This window comes from Rissa tridactyla, chromosome 1 (assembly GCF_028500815.1).
Source record: "Rissa tridactyla isolate bRisTri1 chromosome 1, bRisTri1.patW.cur.20221130, whole genome shotgun sequence".
Lineage (NCBI taxonomy): Eukaryota > Metazoa > Chordata > Aves > Charadriiformes > Laridae > Rissa > Rissa tridactyla.
In genome coordinates, this window is record NC_071466.1 from 20,465,457 (window position 1) to 20,484,862 (window position 19,406).

The following is a 19,406-nucleotide window of genomic DNA, read 5'->3' on the forward strand; positions in this document are numbered from 1 at the left end:
GTACCTGTGTCCTGAGATTAAGCTGGGGTCGGGCGGGTACCAAATTCTCTGCAAAAGCAGCTGCTGAGATGGTTCTCAGCCAGATTTGAATTCTGAGGTAACACTTCTAGCTATTTATGCCCAGAGCTGGAGAGGAAGGAGTTTAATTAAGCTGCTGGCTTTTGTGAAAACAGCAGGCGGCTGAGCGCAAGGGCACTCCAGACGCAAAGTGCCCCAGACTCTGAAGTCCTCCAGCACCTGCCACCCAGAGACCTTGTACCTGCGCGGGTGTGTTTCTGAGAGGGGTTCCACCTGGGGATGAATTTCTGCGTAGCTCTATTTTGCTTATTTCAGCTTTCAGGGGTGGGTGAGGGGCTGGGCCGAGGCCCGGCAGAGCGCAGCCCCTGCGTGGCTTTCCCTTCCTTAGGAGGAGGAGAGGAGACAACCCTGGGAGCTGGCTCTCGTCCCGCACGATTATGCACGCCCTCCATACCGTTCATTACTCGTTATTTTCCTACTCGTCACGGAGAGCGGGACTGCCCCCTTCAGACCCGTCCTTCTCCTCAGGGCCACCGCCCCCTCCCGACCCAGCCCCGCTGACGCCGCGGCCCGCCTTCCAGCCCAGCCAATGGCAGCGACGGATTTGGCACCGCCCTCGGCCCCAGGACCAATGGGAGCTCGGGGAGGGGGGCGGGCATCGCCGCCTATAGGCCGGAGCGGGGGCGGTGGTGAAGGTGACGGGGAGCGGCCGACGGGAACATGGCGGTGGCGGCGATGCTGGGCTGGCGGCGCCCGGCGGCGGAGCTGCGGCGGGTGAGGAGGGCGGCGCGGGCGGCGGGCGGGCTCCGGCCCTTCCCCTCTCCCTTCCTGCGCAGCCCCGGCCCCGCCGCGGGGCCCGCGAAGCCTTGGCCAAGGTCACGCCGGCCTCTGCGGCGGGGAAGGCGGTGTCGTCCCCCTCACCTCACCCCTGAGGCGCGGCCGTAGGGAGGGAGACCCGGCCCGGGAGAGTGCTGGGCCCTCGGCCAGGGGAGCGGGGGCCGGTGTCCGGTGCGGCCTGGTGATGAAGGGCGGCTCCCCCCGCCGCGGCAGCCCCGGGCCCGGCGCGGCGCTGAGCGGACAGGACCTTTAGCCGCGATCTTGAGGGCGGCTTTTTCCACCGCCTCAGAGCCGCTGGGCGGGCGGCCGGGGCCCTCGCCCGGCTCTTCAGCCCGCTCCTTCCCAATTCGCTGCCCTCCAGAGCCCCCGTACCCATCTGCTACCCGCTTCGGCGTTCAGGACGTGTATTAGCCGTCAAAGGCTTTCTGTAGCCAGGGCCGGGAGAGCAGTCGGGGAGGCAAACGCGCTGCCTGGGTGTGCGTGAGGTGGGTTCATCAGAAGGACGGCTGGGAGGTGAGATGCTGAGTGCTCCAACCCCAAAAGCCTCCCTGCATGGTTGGGCTGAGGCACTGCTGGCTTCACCGGTGGGGGTGCCTGGAGCGCTGGGGTCCTGTCACTGGTGCAGAGAGCTGTACTGGGGAGAAAAGGGCAGGTAAAGCATCGCCAGTGCGCTGGATCGCATCCATATTGCCATATGCAAAGCTGAAGGTTGTGTCTGACTAGGTGTAGAAGTGGTAGTTTTAGGATTGGTTTTTTTTTTTAAAAAAAAAAAAAGTCTGTAACTGACACAGAACAGGAACACTACTAGAAATGCCAGTTTCAGTTAGAAGTCTGGTTTGTCCAGGTTGCTACAAATGTTGCAAACCAGATGTTGTCCAGTAAGGACATGTCACTGTGCTAGGGGTTTTTTTTCAACACTAACCCTTGAAAGCCCTGCAGGGACATAATTAATTTTCAGGGAGAAGTTTAATTTAAAACTTTCTGCTGGCTATTACAACCCGAGATGAAAAAAAAACCAAAACCAAACCCCCCAAAAAACCCCACAAAAAATCCCTAATTGAAAAACAGTAGGAAAAAAATCCCTTATTAATTGAAAGTTGTCAAACGAAGATAGAAACAGACTAAGTTTTCATGTTGTGAACACAATACCAGAAGGCATTCTTTGATTTATATAATTGATGGTGTTTTTGTGGTGTCCTTAAGGAATTATTTTTAAACAGTATTTATTTAACTGGCATTCAGTAACGACCAAAAGCTTCCAGTGTGCTGAAATGTCGTCTAAGGAAATGGCTAAGAAAGTGGCTTAAACCACTAACTGAAAGATTATTCTGTTAATCTATGAAACAGTACCTACAGATGTATTTTTGTATCTTTACACTGCTTAATTAGATGAAGCTAGTAGCTGGTGAATTAGCCAATTTTATTTTATTATCTTCTTTTGTTGTAGCATTCTGAATTCATTATCCTCATTTTTGTTCATGAAATGCCAATGAAATGAAGCTGTAGATGCAAACTGCCAATGTTTAGAAAGCGGTGAAGTTAACGATAGGAATGAATAAGCCAAAGTCCAGAGAAGCAGACAGAGGGACTGGTAGAGTTTTTCAAGATAACACCATTGGCTCGTAGTTTAGATATATGTTATATGTGCACATAACAGACTTGGCCAAAAAGAATAGGTTTTTGTTTTTAAAGGACTATCTGGTATTTTTTCAGAAAATATTTTATCGCATGTTATGGTGAGACTGTGCACTAGACTATACTTTTTTTTAAAGGCATGTTATAATCTGTGATATTTTTCCAGTGTTTCTTAGATATTATTTTTTTAAATGGTGCATTACTGAAATGGCATTGGCTTTCTTGATATGAAATGCTGAGGACTTTCTTATTTTCAGGCTTTGAAGTACACGAGCCGTGGCTATGCATCACAGCGTACTTTAAATGTAAGTATAAAGCACTATCTGACTGCAATAAATCACTGTTTTAAATTTGTTTCTTAATCACTGAAGTTTTTTAAAAAGTTAGTGCAAAAAATCTGCATTGAAGACAATGTGACTTGTGCCCAAGTCACACCTCACTGCAAAATCTGGAATAAAAGTCAAATTTCCTTTTTTATTTTGCTTTGATAATTGTTAGGTAGTGTGGGACAAAACTGGTTAGAAGTATGTCAGCTAACTTAAGCTTAATGGAACTATCTACCTGTTGTTGGAAAATATATCTGATGCCATCTAGTCCTTTTGAGGTTATCTGTTTGTCATCCTGCAACTTGCTGTTACGACATAAAAGATTGAGGACAAGTATGTTACTGTCACTGGAGTCAATCACAATGAAGAAGGGGTTACATAAACAGACCTTCTTAGTTTTAAACAAGGATAATTTGTCTTTTTTTGTTGTTTTGTTTTAATTTTTTTCTAGTGTTTTCTTTCTTTGCTTGTTTCTCTAAATAAAGAACTCATGCTGTAAAGCTTTGTGTCTAACTTCCACTGGAACCAGCACAGTTGGAGGTATTCGTTCCTTCTTCTCAATAGCTGTCCAGGGCAGCCAGAGGTCTGAAATGTGCGTCTTTTTGGTGCCAAGTCCTCATGCTGCTCTCACAGGGTTAGCAGGTAGACATGTTAATATAGCACTAAAGCTAAGAGGCAAAATAAATCAGTTCTGAGGGGCTACTAGGTCTAGAGCTGAATGTCATACCATGTCTCAAACTACTTCTTACACACTATGCTGGGACCTGGTCTTTTGAATATCTCCAAGGATGGAGATTCTACAACCCCTCTGGGAACCTGTGCCAGCGTTCAGTCACGCTCACTCCAAAAAAGTGTTTCTGATGTTCAGAGGGAACCTCTTTTCTGTCAGTTTGTGCCCATTGCCACTGGTCCTGTCACTGGGCACCACTGAAAAGAGCCTGGCTCTGTCACCTTTGCACCCTCCCTTCAGGTATTTAATATACATGAATGAGGTGCCCCTGAGCCTTCTCTTCTCCAGGCTGAACAGTCCCAGCTGTCTCAGCCTTTCCTTGTATGTCAGATGCTCCAGTCCCTTAATCATCTTCACAGCCCTTTGTTGGACTCTTTCCAGTATGCCCATGTCTCTCTCATCCTGGGGACCCCAGAACTGGACACAGCACTCCAGGTGTGGCCTCACCAGGACTGAGTAGAGGGGAAGGATCACCTCCCTTGACCATCTGGCAATACTTTGCCTAATGCAGCCCAGGATATCATCAGTTGTCTTTGCCACAAGGGCCCGTTGCTGGCTCGTGTTCAATCTGGTGTCCACCAGGATCCCCAGGTTCTTTTCCAAGCTGCTTTCCAACTGAGCAGCCACCACTGATGCCTGGGATTGCTCCTCCCCAGGTGCAGGACTTTGCACTGCTCTTTGATGAACTTCATGAGGTTCCTGTCAGCCCATTTCTCCAGACTGTCAAGGTCTCTCTGGATAGCAGCACAAACCTCTAGTGTATCAGCCACTCCTCCTGGTTTGGTGTCACCAGCGAACATGCTGAGAGTACACTGCCCCATCATACAGATCATTAATGAAGATGTTAAACAGGACCAGACCCAGTATTGACCCCTGGGGTATACCACTGGTTACTGGCCTGCAACCAGACTTCCTAAAGAGCCCGTATCCCTGTATGGCAGCATTCCAGCCATGGGAGCCATCCCACCACGGCTCGACGATGCCAAGGTTGTAGTCCTGCAACTGCACACCAGTCTCCTTATGTTTATTCCCCATGCTGCATGCATTAATAAAGATTATTTTAGCGCTATGAAACACTTGCAGGATAAAAGGGAAGCTGTGACATGAATGAAAGAGTAGAAGTGTATAAATTTTTAAAATACTGGTGTATATGTGTGCATATGTGAAAGAGGCCATGACTTTTACTCCATGATTCTCCTCTTAGGAGGTGGTGATAGCAAGTGCTGTAAGGACACCGATTGGATCTTTCCAAGGATCTCTTTCATCATTGCCAGCCAATAAACTTGGTTCCATTGCAATTAAGGGAGCAATTGACAAAGCAGGTATATCTAAATATTTTTTTCTGTGACAAAGCCTCAAGTGGCTCAGAACAGTACCAGTCTGCGTCTTTTGGTTTTAAGTTGCGTGGTAAATAGAAGGTTCAGGGGTCATTTTGCTCCTGTGGCACTCTTTGAAGTCTTTATCCACAAATGGCATTTATTTAAAGTTGACTTTTGGGCTTTGTTTCAATCTGAATTAAGTGAAGTACTGCTTCTAGGAGCAGATTATTACTTAGGGATATCTGTGCTAATCCAAATCTGCTTGAACATGCTAACTGTTTGTCTGGGCTGGGATTTTAGATACACCTAAGCTGACGCCAAGGCTACTTGCTGCTGAAACCAGTGGTCCTTCCTGTCCCTGCCCATTTTTCACATGGGCAATTATGCTTGTAGGACACTCTTGTGAGTCTGTTCATAGATTCAAATCAGCAAAAAAATCTCTTTGGGGAGAGAGGAGGATTAATTTTCTCCAAATTTGGCTTCTTGAAGTAGCGTATTACAAGAACTTGAATGCCAGGGCTGTTACAAGAGATGCGCTTGGAGAGCAGGCCTCTCGCGTCTGCTGGCAGCTGTGGACTTGTCTCGCTCCTGTTAAAAGAACAAAACTGTTTGGGCATAATTGTGGCAGGTAGAAAGTTTTGTGCATTTAACTGTCCATGGAAATTGAGCTGCTCAGGGTACTAGTGAGACTTGGAAGTGTTTGCTTTAGTTAGTTAACTGTAGCTTGTTCTGCAGGTAACCAGGGAATTCTTTTCTGTGGGGTCATCAGTTCATCATGAGATGATGAGGGTAGAGATCTGGGATGTGCCCAACAGGGGCCTGTGTGCTGCTTTTAGCACACAGGTTGGACATGGCATGTTTCATCAGGCTTTGATAGAAAACTTCAATGGGAAGGTTCTTAAAGGGGAGTTACATCTTCCATGCACAGAATCCTGAATTGAAACAATTTTGTTTTATAGGTATCCCTGCGGAAGAAGTGAAAGAAGCGTATATGGGTAATGTCTTGCAGGCTGGGCAAGGACAAGCTCCAGCAAGACAAGCAGTCTTGGGTGCAGGTATTCATTCTCTTGATTCTGGGGTTAAAGGTTTTCTATCTTTATGCAGATGATATTGAGCTATGAGTCAAGGCAGAGTGGTACCCAGCCTTTAGTCAAGACCGTCTGTGTATGCTGTTTTCCCTGTGGGGCATGAAGGGCGTATGTTGTACTCATGCAAGTGGGCCTGATTGTGTGTGCTCAGGGATCAGTTTTCCTGTGCTCAATGGATGTTGCAGAACCTGGAGAAGACAATATTGGAGACCAGGCTGCTACTTCCAGAGAACTTTACGCTAATGATGGATGTTGTTCTTTGAATCTTTCATGAAACAGACTTTTTTCTTCAGTGTATCATACTCTTAAGTCTTACTGGGTAAGGGGTCACTGAGTTTCCTTGAACTGCAGACATGAGCATGTCATTACACTCATCTTCTTGTGGAGTCTGCAGCTGTCACTGGAAGGATTCTGTCTGTCTGTAGTGCTAAGCGCAGCACGAAGGTTATTGGAGTGCAGGAATGATTTTCTTCTCCCTTTTGCTATAGGGATGGGATTCCATACTGTAGCATGATGCTAGGAATGGCTATGGTTCAGGGAAGAACTGGATACTTTCTTGGGTCTGTCCCTGTATTGTTTTGAAAGAGAAGGAACTGCTTCGTGTGAGGCAAAGGGATGAATACGGCTCTTTGCATTCCCCTGGCTAGTTTCCCTGTCTCACTGGTAATGAAGGTGATGTGCTGGTAGCTGAGCCGTAATGCCAGAGAGAAAGCCTAGGGTAGAGGCAGTGATGCAATGATCTTGAGCCAAGCTGCACACAGCAGAGCCCAAAGCTATTGTAATAAACACTCCACAACAATAATAACTCAATAATAACCATGTGAATGACACTGACGCCTAGAATTTTTGATCTTGTTCAGTATTCTGTGTGTTTATAGAGTCCGTATATTTCTGGGGTCTGTCTTGTTGCCAGTTGCTAAATTCTACAGCTTGTTTATGCCTTTTCAGTCTTGAATGTGGCCTAGAGGTAGAGATTAGGGTGCCAGGAGGAAGAATAATTTTGGAGTCGCTTACCTGGTCTTCTGTCCCTCTGATTCTTCACTTGCTTGCTCCCTTATCACGAGTCTGTTGTGGGAGGGGGAGAAACAAGAAGAGCCTCCAAGAAGGATAGCAGATAGGGGTTGAGGGTAGATAAATTGCCCTGGCAGGCTAAATAGAGCAAGCTGGGCACCCTGGGCTTAGATAAAAACTGGTCACATTTGAAGTATTGCTGAAACACCAATAAAATGTTAGTCTACCCTTTGCATAATAGACCTGTTTGTACAACTTCTTTGACTCAGGTTTACCAATCTCCACTCCTACTACAACCGTCAATAAAGTCTGTGCTTCAGGGATGAAATCGATCATGATGGCAGCACAAAGCCTGATGTGTGGGAGTCAGGTATGTGAATTTTAGTGCTGTTTTAGGGAAAAACCACACAACTAGTGTTGTGGATCCTGTCCTACTAATGACTGTGCTCTTTGATTTGGGACTGTGTTTTGGCTTGGGATAATAAAGCTAATTAGCAAGGTTTTGTTTTGCTTATGCAACTGCAATTTTATAGTCACTTAAATGTGTTTTGGTTTAAAACAGAAAAAAATTGTGAATATTATAGTTAGAAAATCGTCAGTGAGAGCTGAGCGAATTGTTAGAGCTGAGCGAATAACGTGGGTCTTTCTGGGGGGGTATTTATATCCTCTCCCTACTGCTCTTCCCCCACCCCACCTCCTGCCTCAACCCCAAAAAATAATTAAGGGAATTTTCAAGCTTTCTCGTTTGAAAAATTGAAGACATTTTAGTAGACTTAGTTTTTGCTGAAACACATTAATCTTGACTTTCAGACACTTTAAACACTTAAATGAATTAAACATACATATTAAAGCAATGGTGTTTCCTAGTACACTAATGATGTTTCAGGCTTTTCTTATTATTTTAGAAGCAGCGGAATCTATTGTTGCTGAATAGGTGTTTTCATTGAAGAGCTTGATGGAGGGGGATTGTTCATCTCTCTCAACTGTGTTCTAAGATTCTCTGTGCAATAGGGAAAATAGTATCACTTAATGGGAGGATAGGAGGATACATGCATCTTCAGCAAGCCGTTAAATGCTATGCAGCGAAGAATATGGGAGAAGTGAGAATGTGAAGAAAGACATTTCAATTTTGTTTTTAATTCCATACTCAAAGCATTTTGGCAACATCTCCCCTTCTCTGAAGTGAAAGTATTGTCAGTTCAATATATATTTTTGGTTTACAAAGTGGCTCATAAGTGAGAAATGCACTTACTATTCTTTTTTCTTTTCTTTTTTTTGTTTAGAATAAAAGTAAAATATTTAAACTTTGTTGTCCCTTCTGTGAAAATAACAGTGTAGCTGAGTTAAGCAACTGCTTATTACTTTGGCCTTGCTCTGCAGAGAGGGGCACTTTGTCCAGTGCGTACTGAAATTGGTGGAAGTCTTGTCTTGGAAGACTTTGAACGAGGCCCAGCATGTCTGTGTAAACAGCTACATTTGGATTTAGTAATTTACATCCAATGACTTAGTGAGAGCGGTTGTGCATTTGGTTGGTTTGACAATTGCAGGCCAGGAGCTCTGAAGAGAATTGGAGCTTTCAGCTGAGCTAATCATACATGCTGTGCTGCCAGTCACAGCAAAAGCAGAGACTCGGCTGGTTATTAGTCTCTTAGAGCTATAAATTATGGGGGTTTTTTTGTATTTGTTTGGTTTTCCTGGCTGCAGACTGTGAAGTATCTGTGGTATGAAAGTCAGTGATGGTTCACAGTGGTGGAGTCAGCGTACATCATCATATAAACAATTGTATTAACTCTGTCTCCAAGTCTTTCACTCTGCGGAATTGAAATGCCAGGGACTCTTGTTCCTCTGATCTATTGCTGCTTCCATATCTCAGCCACCTTTCTGATTTATCTGCCTTTCCAGTTTGTCTCCACCCTTCTTTTTTTCATTTCCTATTACTTCATGTCACTGTTCCTGGATTTAGTTTAAAATCTGTTCTGAACCAAAACATTTTTTCTCTTGAGTCTTAATTTAAAGAAACAAAAAAAAGCTTTTCTATTTTTCTTACTGCTGTTTTGAGGTAAAATATTTTGGATTTATATTAACAGCATTACTGAACTCTCAAAGACACGCACTACTGTGTGTGTATTTTTCTTACATTAATCCATATTTCAAATATGCCATTAAACACAGCTGTGTCTGTTCTTCACATCCTGAGATCCTAGGGATTTTGGGGTTATAGCCTGATGAACAGTAGGTATAATTATGGTCCTTATAGCTTTGCTATTTGTAGGTTTTCTGTTTGTTTGCTTTGTCTCAGCTTTAAAAGTATACTAATTTATAAACGCCCATAATGATTCAGTTTAATTCAAGTTCAGTAATCATTAATTATTATCATCTCCTTTTTTCCTGGCCAATTCAGGTGTTAAAGCCATATTATAAGTCATATCTCTTTACATAGTAAGATGAAACAGTATTATGTAAAACCACAGGTACTTGCAAATCTCTGTCTTTTCGTATTGATCTCTTAGATTCTGACTGTTGTTTGTTCCATAGGGATACGGAGCTGTGAATGAAGAACAAAATAGAGAAATACACAGAAAAAGAAACTCTTTAAAGTAAAATTTATAATTTGATCTTGGAAGCTTTTGAAGTAAAAGTGACATGGCTGTTGCAGCTTTTTAAAACTGTAGACAAGATGAAAGTCCATTTGTTCTGTCAGGGTGGATTAACTGTCTTCAGCTGGTGTTACTGCTGTTTGCTTTTTAAACACATAAGGATTTTTTTTTTACCTCTTTCTCGAAGACTTCTCAGAAATACAAAGCGTCTATGCTTAAGCTTTTGCTAATATTCGTTCCTACAAGAAGTCATAGAGAACACACTGCATTATTATTAATAATTCTAATGTATTTCCTTTGAGCAGGATGTGATGGTTGCTGGTGGAATGGAGAGCATGTCTAATGTTCCCTATACAATGAGCAGAGGATCAACACCTTACGGAGGAGTAAAGCTGGAAGACCTGATAGTAAAAGATGGGCTGACAGATGCTTATAACCATATCCATATGGTAAATATTCCTGCACAGTCCTAAAGTATCAACCATAGACCTGATGCAGTTTTGAAGAGCTTACTTTTAATTATGAAACTGCTTCATCTAGTAAACCTAGAAACGAGGAATAATGTTAATGGAGGAGGAAAGTCTTCCGTTTCCAGGCTTCCTGTAGTAACTGTAATGGAGGGGCTAGATAAAAGACCAGAACAGAATAGCAGATTGTGTGTTAATATTTACCTGTCTCTGAAGTCTGAATAGCCTAAAGCAGGGATTTAAAAAAAAAAAAATTCTGCTACTGATAGATTGCTGTTTCTCTATCTGTGGGAGAGAGCAATCAAGTTCCTTGGTGTCTTTGAGGGTACTTACTCTGTACGGTTCAGCGGCTCTCATGTTTATTTTCTCTCTCCCTATGTACATATCTCATATCTTCTGTTGGAAGGTTTGAGTCAGCTGATATGGTTACTTGTCAGCATGGTAACTTAAATTGGACAAACAACTGCAAACTTAGGATGGGTTTGGAAAACAACTGATAAGACAGTGAAGAACAGTTTGAAAAGAGAATGACTGCTTTCAGTTTATGAATATTTCTGACCTTTGCCTATGGTAATTCACAATTGTAGGGCATTATTGATTGATGAGTTATTCTTGCTGGTGTGCAGGAAAACATGTCATGAAGAATATTCTACTGTGATCCATATATTTGATACAGACCTCACTGCTTCTGTGTGATTTATTCTTTTTGCCGTATAGCGCGCTCTGCTTAGGCTATTGGTTGAAATCCACTACCATATCTCAGCTAAAAATCCTCACAATCAAAATCCATTTTATAGGAATGTAAATAGTGGCTTTGCTAGTTCCTGTATGTGGGGAAAAACTCTAGGAGTGGGTTATAATACACGAAGTTTTAATAGATCAGAACCTTTTTGTCTTCACTATAGCAGCTGTAGGTTGCTTCGAAACCCTTAACAGTCTGTGTGAGAATATACAGGAAGGTCCACGTGGTGGCTTTGGGAACTTACTCTTGTCTGTGTTTTGGCAATAGACTAAGTTGCTGGTGCTATGAAGACTTCAAATTTTTTAACTGTGTAGAAGGGAACTTGCTTGTTTGAAGAACTTGGAGGAGCACAGTAGTAAAGGGTTTTGTGTTGATTCACTGAGCTTTCCACAGAAATGAGAGGTGGAACAAAACCTCTTTAAGAACATATCTTTCAGGTTGGCTAAATGAGTATCCTTTTTTTATTGAAATTATTCTGTTACCAGGTATCTAGGCAGTGTTAGTAATGAATTGTAATTGTATAATGTATATGTATAATATGATTGACCTATATATAAAATGATTTTATTGTTTCATTCTACTTACTTCATTCCATTTATTAGACAAAAGGTATACATACTTTTATTTGTACAGTTTTTAGAGCACCAGACCCCGAAGGCTAAGTTAGCCCAGTGTGTTGACGTGTTCTTAGAACTTTTGGAATAGGCAAGCTACTAGTGGGATGAGAACACTAGCAAGATGATGTGAACATACTGTTCTGTGGCTGAATAATGATCTTCAGTCTTGGAAGACGTCAGCCCTAAGCACTTTAAAACTTGCTTTTGCGTGCAGTTTTTTAACTTAAAAAAAAGCCTTGTAAGGAAAGTTTCTTCATGGCTTTAATAATCTGGATCCAGAAAACGTTTGCTAAATCTGAAATTCATATTCCAAAACCAGAATATGATTACTGTTTGATCTGATCAAAATTACTGTTTGATCATGACTGTGTAAATTAGAAATGGACACCAAATGTTAGTCACATTCAATTCTGGAAGTCTGCCAGTTGAGTTTTTTCATTTACATTTCCAGAAATACCAAACCTAACATGCCTGGTTTTCTCCAAGGGCAACTGTGCTGAGAATACTGCGAAGAAGTTTACTATTTCACGGGAGGAACAAGACACTTACGCCATAGGCTCTTACACTAAGAGCAAAACAGCCTGGGATTCAGGAATATTGAAAAATGAAATAGTTCCTGTCACTATTTCAAAAAAAGGTATTATGGAAAGGTGTGATAAAACGAATTGTGCTTCTCATTGAAACATTGGCTGTGCTCAGTGCAAATTGTGTTGTTTAAACAGCAGATCTCGGGAACACTCATTTTAGATCAGCAAAGAGTTTTCTGTTACGCAGCAGACTTTCTGGTGAAGAGCAGTCAGTGACCTGTGATCTGGTCTTTTTTTAAATTTTTCTTTAATGTTACATAACATATCTTAGTTTTTTTTCTGTAAGTGGAAAACTAGCTATTGAATTTACCTAGCATGGCTTGGGGGCATCTGTGTTTTAATTTCCCTAATAATTACCTTAAAGATATGTTCTTTGTCTCTTCCGTTCAACCACCAGGAAGTATAAATGTATTTCCTCTGAATAAACTGGATGAAGGAATCTTTTTTTTTTCAGTTTTTGTAAACACATTTCTTGATATGCATTTTACATGTGTTTACATTTTTTTACTGAAATAGGTATTTTAAACAAGGCAGCATTTAATCAAAGGAAGAACTGTGTTAGAATGTTTTAAGAATGGACTGTTCTATAAAATACTAAACCAAACCTGAATTTCAGGAAAGCCAGATACAGAAGTGAATGAAGATGAAGAATACAAACGTGTTGATTTTAGTAAAGTTCCAAAGCTGAAAGCTGTTTTCCAAAAAGAAAATGGTAAATATTGCTAAATTAACTGCTTAATTTTCTACCAAGTGCGGGGATACTTTGTTAGAGGGAGGAGTACTGTTCACAAGTGCTTGAATGCCCAACAGTGAGCCATTAATTTTTAAATGTCTGCCCAGATAAAGAAACATACTTCACAACAGCATGAAGTGGCTTGGATTGAAAGATGGTCCGAGAACCTTAAACCAGTGAAAACCTCTGTTTTGGACATTTACTTTAAAAAGCATGAAACAGATTGGTTTCAGTTTAGCTATTGCCTTGGTCTCCGCCAGGTACAAGCTCCTGTTTCAGTGGGAGCTGGGGTGCCTTTATGTAGTTCCCTATTACTTCCCTGAATCTGTAATTAATGAATCTTTCTGGCTAACTCGAAGTTGCCACTCAGTCACAACCCTTTTTGAGCTGGAATTCTGTGTTAATGCCAGCAATGCAGCTTACATGGAAGGCGTGACCTAAACCACCACTTGGATAAAGATAGGAATAAGTGTGATTGTACTTTTTTAATCAAACCGTTTAAAAAACAACTCATTTTTAGTTAACTCAGTGCAACAGATACCACCATATTGTTGAGACCTTATGTTCAAGGGCCTTAGGTAAAATAAAATCATTAATGGGATATACCTGAGCTGTATCGCACTTTGCCCTCTGCTTAAACAATGCTTTACCTTTTCTAGGAACAGTTACAGCTGCGAATGCCAGTACCCTCAATGATGGAGCGGCTGCTTTGGTGCTGATGACCACAGAGGCAGCCAAGAGACTGAAAGTCAAACCCTTGGCACGGATAGTAGGTAAGATTTTTCTTTTCTCATCTTTGAGTGCAGTCCTGGAAAATACTCCCCCAGTATGCTCGCAGACTGGGAGTCCTGTTTGGCCGGTTATCCGACGGTCGTGGGACAGAAAAGGTGAGCCTTTGGGCATTACGGCTGCATCTTCTCAGTGCAGTCCTTGAAACGTCAAGTGTCGTACCATCAGGCTTTTGATCATAAACAGAGTTTTCTATATGGAATAGTATTAAAAATCTGAAAATGTTATTATGTGGCTCACTTATGGCACTAAACTTCAGATGTATCTATTTCATGGATCATTATATTCAGAATTTTTCTACCTTGCCTGGGTTTGCTACTTGCAAGTATAAAATCATACGGTAAAAACAAAAGGTCTTTAAACAGCTTTTGCGATTTTTACAGCTTTTGCAGATGCTGCCGTTGATCCCATTGACTTCCCAATTGCACCTGCACATGCTGTTCCCAAGGTAGGAATAAAACTGAGTGTTTTTTGAAAAGCAAGAAACTTCCATAGCACTGGATTGTTGCTTCACCCCTCAGTGGATCTTCATGTAATTAGGATCAAAATTATAATTGTGTCATAAATACAAAGAACACATGTTTTTCAGAGGATCAAGGCAATAATGCAGATTTTCAGAGTAACAGATTTCTCACACCTACTTTGAAAAAGAGTATTTGTACTGCTTTCGCCAACTTTTGAAGCATTGCAACTAGCATGGCTAAAAGGCAAAATAAATGTGGTTATACAAGTATAGACGTTCAAAAAGGAACTGAAGACAAGCGTTTGGCACGAAGTAATGCTCTGTCAGTTTACATGTACTTACTGTAGCAGCGGCCTTAAACTAAGAACAAACACACTCTTGGCACAGGGTACTCTCCGTTCCTTCTTTTGTGAAAACTCAGGTTTGTGCTTCAGTACCTCAATTTCGCTTTTTCCCATCTGACAAAGAGGTTCCAAAATGTGAACTTGATCCAGACGATGGGCAGCCTGAGTCACCCACTTCAAAATAGACCTAATTATTTCTATCATTAGCTTCCTAATTTTTTCATAGTAGTAATTATTGTTATTATAATTGCTAGATTCTAAGTCAGACAGGCCTGAAAAAAGAAGATATTGCAATGTGGGAAATCAACGAAGCGTTCAGTGTTGTGGTGCTCGCCAATATTAAAATGCTGGGTATTGATCCACAAAAAGTAAATATTAACGGAGGTGCCGTCTCCCTTGGACATCCAATAGGGTAAGTAAAATAAGCACTGGGTTTTGTTCTGTGTGGAGGAATTGTTTCCTAGGCACGCTTTATTTAAACGTTTAAAATGTTTACCTTTATTCTCAAATCTAATGCAAGTGGAAAGGGTAATAGAAATTTGCTATCAAGTACATAGTGACTTAATTCAGGTGTTAAATTTCAGGGTATCATCTTGAAAAGAGCACGATCCTGTTTTTCTCTTCACAGTTAGTTATCACCTACTGCTGTAAAGAGCTTGCCTGTCACCATGGCTATATGGATTTATGAAATATTAAAACCAAATCACTATTAACGTGACAGAATAAACAATAATAATTAATCAAGTAGTTAGGCTAATAAAATTTACAGGTAAACTTACGAAAGTAGCGAAGGATGTGGTACAGGGGCTTTTATTTTTCTTAAATAAGCAAAGTGAAATTCCAGGTCTTGTCAAAGCATTTTTGGCCGTGAATCCAAAAGTCTCCAAGCCCCTAATGCAGCAGACAGGGACAGTCTGGGGGATCTTGGTGGGTCTCTTGCTTGAATTTCTGTCATCTTGGTGGGAGGAGTCAGATCACCTGCTGCGTCCCCCCACAGCTGTGACTTACTCGTGACTTCAGTGCATCCTGTTAATCCTCCCGAAGGGTGGTCAGGCTGCAGGGTCCAGGTCTATCAGGAAAAACCTTTTTCAAAACCTCTGAGTAAATATAGATGTGAAGTAACCACGTTGTACACCAGGAACAAGGAGGAGTACTTCTGGTTCATAAAAAGCTCTAATTAAGGCATAATCCCACAAGACATGCTGCCATCTCCTTTGTAGTATCAGAGTATCAGCTGCTTCTGATAAGGGTACCTGATATTTTTTTTTTCCTCTTAACAGTTAATTTTGACAACCTAATGACAATTTAAATGTCTGATTTTACAGGTTAGGTGGCTCAAAGTAGCATACTGCAGTGTATCAAGTTGTAAGCAAATAAGAAACCGTTTGAAATCAATCATTACTATCAATTTGGCTTTTGTGGTAGATTTGTTATCTTCTGTGAAAAAGCTTTGCTATGTGTCGAGGTATTTTGTGATATACAGACCGGCTTAGAGGCAATTTCCTTTTCCAGAAGAAACTTTAGATAAACACAGATTTTTTTTTTTTGTTTCTGTATGTGTAAGAATCTGTTTGTTATGTATAGCAGCTAGAGAAAAATAACCTGTATTGCATCTAAACGTAGGTGAAAGGGTTTGTTTGATCTTTTTGTTGGTGTTTTTTTTCCCCCTCCAGTGAATCAGTGCCAACTATCCTGTGTGGATCACATTAAGAATTTCCTTTAAACTAAGCTATATCCTTTTTTTTCGTTTTATTTAGGATGTCTGGAGCAAGAATTGTTGTTCACATGGCCCATGCGCTGAAACAAGGACAATATGGCCTTGCAGGAATTTGCAATGGAGGAGGAGGTGCTTCGGCAATATTGATAGAGAAGCTGTAGGCCCAAATAGCGCTGGAAACAAAGCCTTAAACCATGAGTGGTACCTGTTACATCTTATTTATCAGTAAGTGAATGAATTCCTTAACTGCTATTCTAGAATTTCTTAAAACATCATTGATTATTGATACAGAAACTGGGCTTTTATTACTTTGATTCAGTGGAAGTTTTTATACAGTACCAATAAAACATGTCAAATTATGATAATGTCTTGCGACCTGACAATAAAGAATGTTTGTTAACTGTGGCTCCTCTCTCACTGACATATGGTTTCTCAAATGCCACCGAAAACGAATTCTTTTGGTAACTCAGATAGCGCTGCTACTAGAAGCAGCCACTTTCTTAAAGTTTCGTTGCTTAATTTTCCTACCTAGTGATTTTTTTCCTACTAAGGGATTTTCATGGATACAATAACTTTACTCAAAGGTTGGTTTTCTGCTGTTGTGTACCTCAAAGCCAGGTCAAATGCCAAAAAGGAGCCCTGCTGGAGCACTCGCTCACTCTGGCTTAGAGTGCAGCACCTCTCCTATGAAGACAGGCTGAGAGAGTCGGGGTTGTTCAGCCTGGAGAAGGCTCTGGAGAGACCTTATAGCAGCCTTCCAGTACCTGAAGGGGCCTACAAGAAAGCTGGGGAGGGGCTGTTTGCAGGGACGTGTAGCGATAGGTCGAGGGGCAATGGTTTTAAACTAGAGCAGGGTAGGGTTAGATTGGACATTAGGAAGAAGTTCTTTACAACGAGGTGGTGAGACACTGGAACAGGTTGCCCAGAGAGGTGGTGGAGGCCCCATCCCTGGAGACATTCAAGGCCAGGCTTGATGAGGCTCTGAGCAACCTGATCTAGTTGAAGATGTCCCTGCTCACTGCAGGGGGGTGGGACTAGATGGCCTTTAAAGGTCCCTTCCAACCCAACACATTCTATGATCAAAGCACATGAGAAGCGATGGTGGTGTAACTTACACACACAAGTACTAATATGGCCTCTAAAATGCTCCTTTTTTGTTCAATTAGTTTTGTCAACAGGCTTTTAAGTAGAGGCAGATTGAGCACCAAAAGAGTAGTTACTGTTACTGCTGCTTCACCGGGAGCTGCCCAATACCCAGCTGCGCTCTTGAATTCACAGGAACACAGGGTTAAGCATCCCTATTGCAAGTGTGGGGAGACAGGAGAATATTTTCCTGGAATGAATATCGTTCAAGGCTTCAGTGAGAAGGTTATGCAGTTTCTGCAGCAGGCTTTTTACCAGGGAGCAAAAATTGGCTATTTCACTAGTATAAAGCCTGTTCCCACCTCACCCTTTTCACAGGGGATAAACATCACACACTTTTAAGTTTCTTACCTGGGATTTAGGACAACTGCTTTTCTTATTTTGACATTCATTTCAGCCCGAGGTCATCTTTACCCAGTGCGTGTCCTTACATTTTCCTCCATAAAGTAGGGATGTACTCCATATGTAGGGATGTACTCCACATGTACTTTGACTGGGATGTGCCGGGATCTGTTCCTTCTGGGAAGGAACGTACTTGTAGAGGGAGGAAGTGAACCTGGGGTTTAAACGCTGCATAGGAAGAAAACGAACCTTCATTCATGCCCTGAGACCTGTTCTTCTAAAAAGTATTTGCCATATGACAGCAGCCTGGAACAGAACGTGCTTCTTCCTTCAGAAGTGTGAGTGACCTAATAATTTAGTATTACCACATCACCTGAACTGAAAAAGAACGACTCTGGTGGATATTGTCTGGCCCCCGAAAGAGCTACACCGTCTCAAATAAACAGCAAATCTATTTACAATATCAACTGTCAGAATACTATTATGCATAAAATGCCACCATGTAGCAAAGAGAGAGTTGTTTTTGCCGCTCTGACAATTGCTGCCATTAGAACTTAGTGTTTAATACTGAACTCTTCGTCTTAAAAAAATGACTGATCAACATGACCCTCTTAAAGGAGGACTTAAAAATATTAAGCAAGATACACAACTTTTTATTAAAACAAAAATATTTATTCAAGCTGTAAATGGTATGCAGTATTTAGTTATTGGATGGGTTTAATATAAACATCTACTGCATAATATTGGTTCCTTAGGAATCCTCGTATACTATATGTGAAACATTGCCCTGTTGCTGTACAGATCTCTCACAAGAAAACTTGCATTTTTTAAGACCTCAACAATTTGAGAACAAAGGAGGAAATACCAGTAGAAGATTCTGCAGTATTGGAGCAAAGCTTAGTGGGGTAGTTTTCACCCACGCTAATTATTACTAAAATGTAGGCTGAGCTGCTCCTGTGCCCATTTTGAAGAGAGTTTGTATAATAGCTGTGACAAATTGTACATCCAACAGAAAGATCAGATCCAAATTTTTCCATGTCTGGCTAAAAGCACAAGTGCTATTAACAACCACTTTCTCAACAGTACAAATGACAGTTAAAAAAATTGACTTTCGCAATAGAAGACGCTGAAATTCTCATCTGGCTCTTGCTAAAGTATTCATACCAGGGTACGAACCTGGGGGTTAACCCACAGCTCAGTACAGTGTCTGAAAACAGCTTTTGCATCCAAACGACATCCTACGCAGCAAATACTGTAAAGAGATGAGGGCGATCCAAATTAAAGTTCTTATCTGAGTGACTGGTTGGGAAAGGCTTCATTAGATGAGAAACACTTCTGGAGGTTTTATACGTTTAGTTACTGGTATTTCTGTCAACTCATTCAAAGCCTGACAACACGGGTTTGACCGTCATGAGAGCAGAGAGTGTTAGTACAAGCCGGTTACAGCTGGAGATTAAGTCCCTTTTGGATCCAACAAGACAATGGGAAGTGGCCAGGTTGGCAGCCCGCGTCCGGCAGCAGTGAACTAGAAACACCGCCTTCAAATGCACGACCTTTTCACAAACTGGCGAAGCGCTTCGGGTGCGTAAGTGGAGAATGCAGCAGAACACAGACAACGTGGTGTAACAGGAAACATACAACTTTTCTTACATTACATTTATACAAATTTACAATTTTGCAAATTAAATGGCTCTATAATTACGCAAGTGCTTTTTCAAAAATAAACATATACCAACTCAATGATATTTACACTTAGCAACCTGCTTCAGAAACAGCATGATTTTGCTATAAAGTGAAACTTCAGTGCACTGAAAGTGCAACTCAGCCTTTTGAATTAACGTCTTTTCCCATGCAAAACCTCAGCATAACAACACCTAGCTTTAGACAGTCAGTTCGACTAC

General features: G+C 41.7%; 1 protein-coding gene across 1 annotated transcript; it reads left to right on the forward strand.

The window, feature by feature from the left end:
* The first annotated feature begins 682 nt into the window (after positions 1-682).
* Positions 683-16,425, forward strand: ACAT1 (acetyl-CoA acetyltransferase 1). Its single transcript, XM_054195711.1, has 12 exons — positions 683-792; positions 2,748-2,795; positions 4,751-4,868; positions 5,825-5,920; positions 7,234-7,334; positions 9,867-10,010; positions 11,874-12,024; positions 12,591-12,686; positions 13,367-13,480; positions 13,880-13,944; positions 14,558-14,715; positions 16,061-16,425. The coding sequence occupies exons 1-12, from the start codon at positions 739-741 to the stop codon at positions 16,179-16,181; spliced, it is 1,266 nt and encodes a 421-aa protein (XP_054051686.1). The 5' UTR covers positions 683-738; the 3' UTR covers positions 16,182-16,425.
* Positions 16,426-19,406: the final 2,981 nt, after the last annotated feature.

What these genes read in the sequence shown, in the direction of transcription:
- ACAT1 (XM_054195711.1), top strand. Translation starts at nt 739, where the DNA reads ATGGCGGTGGCGGCGATGCTGGGCTGGCGGCGCCCGGCGGCGGAGCTG. An exon ending in GGGAGCAATTGACAAAGCAG is followed by an intron (nt 4,869 to 5,824) that starts GTATATCTAAAT and finishes TTTGTTTTATAG; the next exon opens with GTATCCCTGCGGAAGAAGTG. An exon ending in CTGCACATGCTGTTCCCAAG is followed by an intron (nt 13,945 to 14,557) that starts GTAGGAATAAAA and finishes TATAATTGCTAG; the next exon opens with ATTCTAAGTCAGACAGGCCT.